At 41.8% G+C, this 12,272-nt stretch overlaps 1 protein-coding gene across 4 annotated transcripts in view; it reads right to left on the minus strand.

Moving 5' to 3' along the window:
• Nucleotides 1-12,272, minus strand: part of ZMPSTE24 (zinc metallopeptidase STE24) — a 43,269-nt gene extending 30,997 nt beyond the window's left edge. The window contains exons 1-3 of one of the 4 annotated variants that reach the window (XM_032431973.1): nt 11,987-12,272; nt 9,814-9,960; nt 2,049-2,135 (exon numbers count right to left, since the gene is read on the minus strand). In XM_032431973.1, coding sequence (XP_032287864.1) covers nt 2,049-2,135; nt 9,814-9,960; nt 11,987-12,109 — 357 coding nt within the window. In that variant the 5' untranslated portion in view covers nt 12,110-12,272. Of the gene's footprint in view, nt 1-2,048; nt 2,136-3,668; nt 3,801-9,813; nt 9,961-11,986 lie in introns of those variants that run through there. The other 3 variants (XM_032431964.1, XM_032431992.1, XM_032431983.1) reach the window with 3 other exon arrangements.

A 12,272-nucleotide genomic window follows, 5' to 3' on the forward strand; every position in this document is an offset into this window, starting at 1 on the left:
AGGTAGGAAGAAGGGAGAGGGGATGAGAAAGGAAGGTTTATCTGGCTATAACATGCAGGGCAGTTTATTTCAGCACTGTTCCCAAACAGGAGATGGGAAAAAAATTAAAAAACAGATTCTAGGACCTTCCTTAAACCTACTGAATCAGAATCCCATCTTCCAAAAATGCAATCATATTGTACTGATTATGTGAATACTTGCTTTTCTCACATAATATCTCATAAAAATTTTCCATATCAATATATAGCTATTTCTTCATTATTAATGACTCTAGACTATTCCATTGTATAAGTGGACACCTAGGCTACTTCCATGATAGCAGTCATTCCAATGCTATATTGAACCCTTTATACATACATTCATGCATTCATTCTCCATGAATTCAAAAAAGTTAAATGTCTGGTGTCAAACTTTTTGAAGGCACTGGTGACACAGCAGTGAAGAAAATATACAAGGTCTCTGTCCCCTTAGAGCTTAAAATTCTTGTCAGGGAGACAGATAAAAAGTAAACAAATAAGGTAACTGCAGACAGTGGTAAGTGCCTTTTTTTTTTTTTAAGATTTTTATTTATTTATTTGACAGAGAGACAGACAGCAAGAGAGGGAACATAAGCAGGGGGAGTGGGAGAGGGAGAAGCAGGCTTCCCACTGAGCAGGGAGCCCGATGTGGGACTCGATCCCAGGACCCTGGGATCATGACCTGAGCCGAAGGCAGACGCTTAACGACTGACCCCCCCAGGTGCCCCAAGAGTGGTAAGTGCCTTTATACAGAAATACAGAAACACAGTGATGTGTGTCACTGAGGAGTGACAGCAGAATTGTTACTCTAGATGGAGTGGTCAGGGAGGGCCTCTCTGAGAAAGAGACATTTAAGATGAGAACTGCATAAGGAGTCAGTCATGATGTTTACATGAAACCACCTTAAATAATTTCTGAAACAATGGAGTGCCTGGTTGGCTCAGTCAGTAGAGCATCCGATTCTTGATCTTGGGGTTGTGAGTTCGAGCCCCACACGGTGGGTAGAGATTACTTTAAAAAAATAAAATCTTTACAAATTTCTGAAACAGGGCAGAGAATATGTAAGTAAACCACAATGCCACATAGAACAGACCAGGACAAGAGTCAATGAAGATACAGAAATACCCCAGGAAGAAGAGGTCTTCAAAGAGTTTGGCTGCTTTCAAAAAAGGTATATTGAAATGGGACACAGGATGAGCTGAAACCTTAAAACCCAAGGTACCTATACATATGTAAATAGAGCCACCATTTCAAATAAATAATCAGGAAAGAGGGAAGAGACTTGGCAATTTCCAAGAAAAAGTCAGGAGACAGTGTCCTAGCATCCATCACAGGTGGGGAGTCTCAGGCTTAAGGCTTTGCCCAGTAAATGGAGCTTCTGTAAGACTGGGTAGTCAACTCAAGTAGCTCCATGGAGATTCTAGAAGTTACACCCTCTGTCCTTGTTTGAAGTATCTGCTAAGTGCATATGGCAAAGAGTATCTGCTTAGTGGGTTCAACAAAATTCAGGCTTCCCCTTTCACTGCAAGGGGTTGTCCCAGAGAAACAGCTACCTAACCAGAGACCACCATTTCCCAGTTCCCTTACATCTGATACTAAATGACTTGTTAGCCAACAAAATGTGAATGCAAAGGACACTTCAGAGACAAGGGAGTTAAGAAGAGGACGTACTTTCTCCACCCCCTCATTCCATCTGCCTACTGGATGCAGAGAACTCTGGGGCACTCAGGGGATGGCAGAGTCGTAAGATGAAAAAAGACCAGGTCCCTGGCTTCCCACATAGAAGAATGTCACCTGCTGACCAAAAATACTCACACTAGGCTATTATGTTTTTGAGAAATAAACTATTGTGATAAGCCATTGGAATTTTGGAGTTTGCTACAATAACCAGCATTATCCTAACAAAGCATGTGTGGACAATGACTGTACAAACAGAGAAGCAAGCCTAAAGACAGAATCAAAAAATTAACTTTCATATAAAGCTGGCCAAGCAAAAAGACTCTAAAAAATATATGCTAATGAATCACATACCTCATATTCTGGTCCAAAGCCAGCATAGCCACAGAACCGTCCAGAAAGTCTCCAGAGATAAGGAATTCCTCCAAAAAGAAGAATTAGCTATAAAACAAGACATACTTTGGTTACATTTGAACAGACTAAAAACTATCATATGAGAGCATTTTATAAAGAAAATAAGGACAGGGGCGCCTGGGTGGCTCAGTCGTTAAGCGTCTGCCTTTGGCTCGGGTCATGGTCCCGAGGTCCTGGGATCGAGCCCCACATCAGGCTCCCTGCTCGGCGGGAAGCCTGCTTCTCCCTCCCCCATTCCCCCTGCTTGTGTTCCCTCTCTCGCTGTGTCTCTCTCTGTCAAATAAATAAAATCTTTAAAAAAAAAAAAAAAAAAAAGAAAAGAAGGACAAAATAATTATCTCTAAAGAAAAAAAGAGACCTATCTTATTTAGGATAAGCTATGCATTTAGATGAATACAAACCAATTGAGATACTAAGTTTAGACCAGTAAAGACTTTTGCTGTACATTTTATTTTTTTTTTAAAGATTTATTTATTTGAGAGAGAGAAAGCAGAGGGAGAAAAAAAATCTCAAGCAGACTGCCCCCCCTGAGCACGGAGCCCAACCTCATGACCCTGAGATCATGACCTGAGCCGAAACCAAGAGTCGGATGCTCAAGCAACTGCACCACTCAGGTGCCCCTTGACTGTACATTTTATATGGATAAATTAGTATGGTATGTGAGTTATATCTCTATAAAGTTGGAGGGAAAAAAAAACAACTTGCCAAAGACCACAACAAAGGCTTTATGAATCAGGAAATAAGCTTAGAGAAAAAGTAAGCAATTTGTCCAGAATCCCACACCTGATAAGCAACGAAAATGGGATGTGAACCAGGCTATGTGGCTTCCTAAGTGGCTTTTCCTTGAAAGGAAACAGCCCCCTTCAATCAGGACAAAGTATTAGTATCAGTGTTGGGGGACAGTCAGGTCCACTTACCAAACTGAGAGACAGAATGGGGTATCTGTGCTTTCCCCAGGTAATGAAAAGGTGAATCCTGAGGTAGGAATCAGGGTTTCATAGGAGGAGGCCCCCTTTTCAGCACCACCCTTTGTCTTGGGCAGATAAAGTGAATAAAGATATTCACCAATCACCATGACATTCGAATGAGTGAGCTGGTCTTAAAATCTGAAAAGAATACATGCTTATAAAACACAACTTCCCCCAACAGATATTAAATTTATGGAACTCAAAAGGAATCAGTTTATTTTTCCTTTCTGTGGAGCCTCAGGAACACAATGATCAATCACACTCCTTGGTTAGAAGCACAGTTTTCTCATTGGTTCACACATGGTTCCTTGCGGTTTTGAGGAGTTTGGGCACTATTATATATTTCATGGGTAGCCTTCCAATCTACTTTCCATTTTTATATATGTATCCATAAATACTATAGTGATTTATATATGCTTTTTAAGACTACATATAAATGACATCATATTGTACTTATCATTCTACAACTTGCTTTTTACACTCTACAAATTTTTAGATCCATCCATGGTGATCCATTAACTTTATTCGGTATATTACCAGCTTGTTCCTTCTCTACAGTGTTTATGCCAAATTACACTCTCATCAGCAGTACCTGATGGCTCCTGTTCCCCATAATCTCAAGCATACTTGGTGCTATCCATCTTTTAGATGTTTTCCTGTACGCTGGCTTGGTTTAATGCCATGGATCTCAAATATGGTCTCTGTATGGCAGCAGCAGCATCACCTGGGAATGTGTTAGAAATGCAAATACTCAGGCTCCACCCCAGAGCCACTGAATCAGAAACTCAAAGTGGAGCCCAGCAGTCCCCAGGTAAAATGATGTACACCGAAGTCTGAAAATAATTGGTTTAATAAACTGCTGTCTTAAAGGCTTCCTTAACTCTACGTGCAGCTATTTCCATTCTTCTGCACCTAACTCAATCTTGGATATAAACCCTGTTTTCCCAAAAGACATGCTTTGGCACCACTGTATGGTATATGCTCCACTTGTTGAACTAATTGACTTGAGATGGCACTTCTTTCAGCCTATTCTCAAAACTAATATATAATGCAAAATTAAGGATTTATAAGTCTTCTGGTGAAAGGCTGAAACACCTATTATTAAAAGTCCAGCTTTTAAGTATGTATCAAGGGTAGCTTTAATATGAACTTTGAATGCATCTATGAATGCTTTTGGAAACTGCTGTTGCAAGCCTTATTTAGTATACTTTGGGAAATGAAATATAAAGCCCAGTAAACAGTAAAGTTTCTTTCTATTGATAATCTCACTGAGCTGCTGGAGATGTCTTAGAACTAATGAACCCAACAAAAACAAGTCCAATACTTTTACATATACGATTTCACTAGAGTCTTGAAAAGCAGGCACAGCATATAGTCATCTCTACTTTATAGAAGAAGCAACTGAAACTCAGAGAGGTTAAAGTCACTGCTATGTATTGGGCACTGTATTAACTGCTTCATTTACATGGTCTCGCTCACCTAGTCCTTGCCACAAATCACGTGAGACATGGTAATATGTATCGACTTCTCATCCTTTTTTTTTTAAAGATTTTATTTGACAGAGAGAGAGCACAAGCAGGGGGAGCAGCAGACAGAGAGGGAGAAGCAGGCTCCCTGCTGAGCAGGGAGCCCAATGCGGGGCTCAATCCCAGGACCCTGGGATCATGACCAGAGCCAAAGGCAGACGTTTAACGGACTGACCCACCCAGGCGCCCCTCGACTTCTCATCTTAAAGAGGAAAAAAATGAAGCTCAAAAAGGCTAAGGTCCTCACTCAGAAATGCGTAGAAATTGGAGAAGCAACAATTTGAACTTTTCTACACTGCCCTCCTTGACTGCCCAGCCATTCCACTTCCTGATGGGTCTTCACTGACATCTGTGAGTTATCAGGAAAGTCTGTCTCAGAAAGGCTGGACATCTTCTCTGTGGGTCCTCTGTCACATTTGTGTGAACAGTGGCACCTGTAATTGGTCACATAAAGCCTACACTTATGTTCCCTCAGGTAGAAAAAAGGAGGCAAAAAAAAAAAAAAACCTAACTTAATCTTTGCACTTGTTCTTTGTGACCAAAAGATAAAAACCTATTAATTCTAATCAAGACAAAATAGGAATTAATGAACTTGTTTTCAAACAGAACAGGATTTCAAAGTAACACAAAATGCTTCCTGTGATAAATATAGCTACTAATTCCCCCAGGATAAATGTAGCACATTTATGATGTGGTCCCCAGAGTTTTAATAGTTTCTTCAGGGCACCTGGGTGGCTCAGTCGGTTAAGGTCCAACTCTTGGTTTCGGCTCAGGTCATGATCTTAGGGTCCTGGGATCAAGCCCCGCATTGGGCTCCGGGTTCAGTGGGGAGTCTGCTTGAGGATTCTCTCCCTCTCTCTCCGCCCCTCCCCCAGCTCTCTCTGTCTCTCTAAAATAAATTAATTAATTTAAAAAAAAAAGAATGGTTTCTCCGGGGCGCCTGGGTGGCTCAGTTGTTAAGCGTCTGCCTTCGGCTCAGGTCATGATCTCAGGGTCCCGCATCAGGCTCCCTGCTCTGCGGGAGGCCTGCTTCTCCCTCTCCCACTCCCCCTGCTTGTGTTCCCTCTCTCGCTGTGTCTCTCTCTGTCAAATAAATAAATAAAATCTTAAAAAAAAAAAAAAAGAATGGTTTCTTCAATGTAATTTTAAAGACTCAGAAGAGCAGAGTTTGAAACCCAGTTCTACCACTTATTAATGTCATTGGCCATTAAATAGACTAGCCATTTAATTTCTCTAAGCCTTTGCTTTCTCGTCCATAAAAAGGGAATAACAATGCCTATACTTTCTACCTCCAAGCACTCTTGTAAACATCAAACAAAACAATAAATATAAAAACAATATATGAAGTGAAAATCACTACTACCCATATGATGATGATGATGGTGACGATTACTATCCCCAGCTTTAGCCCAGTACAAACCAGTACTGCTTCTGGTTCGAGCTACAGCACACTACGAAGCTCTCATTCTACGTGTTCTCCCTGCCTCTGTCCTCTCCTAGAACAAACTAAGCCATCCCCATGCTCACCAACCGTAACCACCAAACTACTGCCCATCTTTCCTGGAACTGTTTATTAGTGATAACCAAGGAGATTGAAAATATTTTGCCTGTTTTTCTTATAATGGCCCTGTGGGGGGTAAGCCAAAGAATATCACAAAATCAAACATTAGTGAGGAAAGAGGATTGTGTCTAAATTCACCACCTCTACTTCCATCTCTCTCTAAAGGCTGATTTCCTGCTTGGACCCTAACAGAAGAAATGCTTCAGATAAATTAACCAAAGCCAAATATAATCCACAACAAAGCTACCTTTCCTGGCTTGGTTGGAAAGCATCAGGTTTCAATACTAATCTTCAATGTCTCAGTAACTAAAATAGGCTTGGACTAGTAAAAATATAATTAAAAAATCAATATTGGGGGAAAAAATCAATACTGAAAAGACTAATTACTAGCAATTGCTATGTATGCCAAAAACCAAGGCAATTTTTTCAGATCATTTACTAATTTTTCTAAAATAGGAAGATCTAACTCTTCTTCTTAACTCTGTTACTTTTTCATCATCCTGAGGAAATGGGAAAGTCTTCTAATATTTGGTTCTAACCATACTAGTTCATAACTGTCAAGGAAAATTTTGTGCCTAGCTAGACAATGTTTTTATTACTTAAGAAAGCCACGAACAGCTGGTCTTTTCTCTTTAACTGATGAAACAGTTGTGGTAGCTGATCTCATTTATTTTCAATAGGAATCTTCCTCTTAGTGGTACTAGGAGATCTAAGAGAGTTATGGAGGAAGAGTGATGATAATCATGATCATAATGATAAAAATAATAATAGCCAACACTTACAGAGCACTTACAATGATCAGGCACTGTTCTAATCATTTTACATATATTAACTCATTTAATCCTCTCAACACTATAAATGAGAAATTATTATCACACGATTTTTTTTTTAAGATTTTATTTATTTGTTTGTCAGAGAGAGAGAGAGAGCACAAGCAGGGGGAGTGGCAGGCAGAGGGAGAAGCAGACTCCCCACCAAGCAAGGAGTCCTATGCAGGGCTCAATCCCAGGACCCCAGGATCATGACCTGAGTTGAAGGCAGGTGCTTAACCAACTGAGCCACCCAGGCGCCCCATTGCCACACAATTTTAAGACGAGAAAACTGAGGCACAGAAGTGGTGACTTGCTTGAGGTCCCATAGCTGGTATGATAAAGCTGAGATTCAAACTCAAGCCACCTGAATTCAGAGTCTGCTCTTAACCTCTGCACCATGCACTTTCAATTGTTCTTAGAGGTGGAAAACCAAGAACTGGCTTTTGGGAATAGAAAAAAATCTTACTCATTTTATTTATAAAGCACAGATACACATACATATAGTTCAGAAAGAGATACATAATATATCTGTGGTATCAAAATTTCATGGAGGGGTGATTAAGAAAAAAATGTCTAGAGGTACCTCGCTGGCTCAGCTGGTAGAGCATGCAACACTCAATCTCAGGGTCGTGAGTTCAAGCCCCATGTTGGGCATGAAGCCTACTTAAAAAAAAAAAAAAAAATCTAAAAATATACAGGGCCAGAGGCCAGAGTCAATCATGAAAAAAAGACCGAGAACACTGCTCTACACTATAGAGCCTTTCTTCTTTTGGCATGGGGGTAACACTGGGTCTGTTTTACTAAGTAAAAATGATTTGTCACCTGTTTCACTCAATAAATACGGATTATGTGCTTATTTTATACCAGGCACTAGGTACCAAAAGATTATAAAACCTTAAAATATCCTTTCTTTAAGGAACGCCCTGCCTGTCAACAGGAAAACTCAATACAATGTGATAAGTACTCTGATAGGAATAATAATAGGACGATACCTTATTCAGTCCTGAGGGACAGGGGAAGTTTCAAACTGTTTCTTAGAAGAGATGATGTCTCAGCTGGAACCTAATAGGAAGAGTGGGGATTAATCAGCTTCCAGTGAGAGTGGACTTGAAGAGGTGGGCACCACTGGAAGATACCAACATGTAAAAAGACTTGAAGTCACAGGAAACCATGCTGGGTATGAGATGGACAAAAAAGAAGGGAAAAGAATTCGGGGGAAGGAATAAAAACATGAAGCTGAAGTAAGCAATGGCCAGGTCAAAAAGGACCTCAAAGGGGCGCCTGGGTGGCTCAGTCGTTGGGCGTCTGCCTTCAGCTCAGGTCATGATCCCAGCATCCTGGGATCGAGCCCCACATCGGGCTCCCTGCTCCATGGGAGGCCTGCTTCTCCCTCTCCCACTCCTCCTGCTTGTGTTCCCGCTCTCCCTTCTCTCTCTGTCAAATAAATAAATAAAATCTTAAAAAAAAAGGACCTCAAAAATCCATATGAAGAAATATGGGCTCCACCCTGAAGGAAACAGAGAGCCAGTGTTAGGTTTTATACAGGAGAATAACATGATCAGAACTGTGCTTCAGAATTCCTTTGGCTACAATGTGAAGGACAGTTAGAGTTAAGATAGAGGCAGGAAGGGGCACCCTTCTCAGCAGGGAGTCAGCTTCTCCCTCTCCCTCTGCCCCTGCCCTGCCCCTACTCATGCTTGTGCGTGTGTGCGTGCTCTCTCTCTCAAATAAATAAAAATCTTAAAAAAAAAAAATGCTAAGACAAAAAAAAATAGAGGCAGGAAGGGGACGCCTGGGTGGCTCAGTCAGTTAAATGTCTGTGGCTCATGTCCTGATCCTGGGGTCCTGGGATGGAGCCCTGGGTCAGACTCTCTGCTCAGCAAGAAGTCTGCTTCTCCCTCTCCCTCTGCCACTCCCCCTGCTTGTGCTCATTCTCTCTCTCAAATAAATAAATAAAATTTTAAAAAAAGAAAGAAAGAAAAAAAGAAAGAAAGAAAGAAACCATTCTGAGGGGCGCCTGATGGGCTCAGTTGGTGGAGCAAGTGACACTTGATCTTGGGGTGATGAGTTTGAGCCCCATGTTGGGTGTAGAGATTACTTAAATAAATATTAAAAAAAAAAAAGACAGAGACAGGAACAGGAGGAGGAACTGGTACTTTAAAAAAAAGGGGGGGGGGGCGCCTGGGTGGCTCAGCCGCTTAAGTGTCTGCCTTGGGCTTGGGTCACGATCTCAGGACCCTGGGATCGAGCCCCACATTGGGCTCCCTGCTCAGCAGGGAGCCTGCTTCTCCCTCTCCCTCTCTCTCTCAAATAAATAAATTAAATCTTTAAAAAAAAAAGAGGCAGGAAGACGAGGAGGGGCTGCTATAAGAATAACTTAACAATACAAGGTTGTTTTTCACACCTGACCTATGACAGTTATCATACACCACAGTTTTCAACTCCCTAACAATTACGTTTCAGCCTCTTTTGCTCTACACCCATTACTATTGATGACAAAGGTTAAGAAAGCATTCTGGGGGGCGCCTGGGTGGCTCAGTTGGTTAAGCGACTGCCTTCGGCTCAGGTCATGATCCTGGAGTCCCGGGATCGAGTCCCACATCGGGCTCCCTGCTCAGCGGGGGGTCTGCTTCTCCCTCTGACCCTCTTCCCTCTCTTGCTCTGTCTCTCATTCTCTCTCTCTCAAATAAATAAATAAAATCTTTAAAAAAAGAAAAGAAAGCATTCTGGGATTTGTAGATATGGTACCCTCTTTTGTCTTACAAAAATACAAGATAAAAACAAACATTACAAAGTATTAAACAATTTGATAGTCTCTCCAAGAAGTAATTTACTCACAGTGCCTTCAATCTCTGAATAGAGTCCTGACCAGAAGCTGAAAGTACTTTTATCCAGCTGATACAGTCGGGATTTCTCAAAGGTTTCTGAATCCATGATCTGTCCTAACTCTGGTGGTACATGAGTTGTTGTTTTGTATATCCGTCTCTGAAATATTTTGAAGAAAACACTTTGAGAGAGTCAAACCAACTCATTTTTTATTACAGTAGTCATTTATGATCAAACACTGAGTGGTTTATAGCATTTATTGTATAGCCTACTGAATTTGCTTTATTTATACATAATACTGCATTTAATCAAGTGCATTGATCACTAAAACGATTCAGGAAAGTAAAAGCAGAACGAGAAGCTGCGGCTAGCTGACTAGGTAAAATTAAAATCGGGGTTATCACACTTCAGTCTGCATATGTAAACCAAAATGGTACATCACAAAGGGTACCACTTACTCCAAGTAAAACGTACATCCTATATAATTTAGAAAACAAATTCATGGAAAGGAGAAGGAAGCAAATATGCTAGCCCTAAGTATTAACAGATATTGTGACTAGTTATTAAACGTGGTCCTAGAAACCAAATTAAGGGAAATTTGAGGAATGACAAATAGAAACAGATCAGGTCTTCAAGAAAGACAAACTCTATCATTACACCAAATTCTAAACAGTAATTTCAGCCCATGGGACATAATACAGGGCACAGAAACGAAACAATGTAATGGACAGCATCTCCTGCAATGGTTTTATGACACATGGTTTCTCTATGTATTATTGGGCACTTTACCAAACCCTCAATAAAAGGCAGCACTTTAAAGCATAAGAGAGTAAAGGAGACATTACTGAAAAGTAGTTACTGTAAATGGGTTCAGTACCTCATCCCCAATTTAGACAGTATATACTGTGTGTTTACTTTATGCAAAGGATCTTCTCTAGGCCCTCAAGGTTCTGTACTAATGAAGTTAGCCAAACATATTTGTGTCAGAGAACCCAGTGCTATACACTTGGGCTATGGGGCACCTGGCTGGCTCAGTTGGTAGAGCATGTGACTCTTGATCTTGGGGTCCTGAGTTGGGCAGAGAGATTACTTTTAAAAAGACAAACAAAATGACTCAGAAGATTATTTAAAAATAAGTAAATAAAGATTCTGGACTAAAAGAAGAGATTAAGATACAACTCAGACATCGACGAAAAACTAAAAATTTCAATATATTCATGCAGAATGTAATCTGAGAAGAAATTTGCAGAGGAAAATGGCTGTAATGCTCAAGAAAAAAAGTTCCAGCAGTTAAAGAGAGAAAGGCTCTCATAAATAACCATCATGGTTGACACAATTCAGTGACAACATAGAAGAGTGTAGGTAAAGCAAATCAGCAGTGAGAGATTGCAATAAAGGAGACAAACTTAAAATCTCACTTAAAAGTTCAGATCTCTAACCCAGAGGGCTGTTCATTGCGATTATCTCCAGAAATTCGTTATTAAGTAACTTTCACTTCCTGCTTTACAGTTCTAATTGCTTAAACAATAATAAAGACGTTTTTAAGTAAAACAAGAAAATATTGCTCTTTGGGCAAAACAACATACTGTATCTTTTTTTTTTTTTTTTAGAAAAAAAGTTCAGGAAGGACTGTGAAGTCTTTATACTTTCAGAAAATGGTTTCCTAACCCCGGGGTTGAGCATGATTACACGAATGTCATGGGGAAGTTGTGATTCTAAAAATTTTACCTCTTCCTTTCGAGCCCTATGCGGGGCTCAATCCCAGGACCCCGGGATCAATACCTGAGCCGAAGGCAGACGCTTAACGACTGAGCCACCCAGGCGCCCCGACTGACATTTCTATAACAAAATTACCAAAAATTTGCCTGCCTGCCTTCCTTTTGAGGGGCCTGAGAAAGCTGGGGGCCAGACAGAGCTCAAGTTGACCAGGCGGCAGCCCTGCTTTCCGTTTCACCAGGCCCTAACCCTCCTGGGTCCCAGAATCACGTTGCGGAAAACCTCCCAGAGGCACGAGATACCCTCAAGGCCAAGCCCGCCATCGGGCCAAGTTAGGAGGCCTCTCAGGGACCCCCGGGGTCGAAGCGGGTGCTGGGGCCACAGCAATCATCCAGGGACTCGGGGTCGAGATCGACGCCGGCCTGGGCTGCCCAGGTGTCGGGGTCGGGTGGGCCCTGTCTAGGCTCACCTGCCGCTGTGCTAGGAAGGTCTCCCAAAGATACACTGTCCAGGAGAAGAGCAGCACAGCCCCGAAGATACGCTTCTCAGCTGGCATCTCCCACATCGCGTCCAGCGACGCCCACATCCCCATGGCCACCCGGTTCCGCCGGCTCCTTCAGCGTGCACCAGTGCCACACCGACACCAGTCCCCTCAGAGCGTCCCCGCAGTGCCACAGCGATATCCGTCCCTTCCGAGCGCCCCTACACCGACACCCGCCTCCATCCCACCCCCTCCGCGCAGCCCGCAGTGTTAC

This window comes from Phoca vitulina, unplaced genomic scaffold, assembly GCF_004348235.1.
Source record: "Phoca vitulina isolate PV1807 unplaced genomic scaffold, GSC_HSeal_1.0 scaffold2, whole genome shotgun sequence".
Lineage (NCBI taxonomy): Eukaryota > Metazoa > Chordata > Mammalia > Carnivora > Phocidae > Phoca > Phoca vitulina.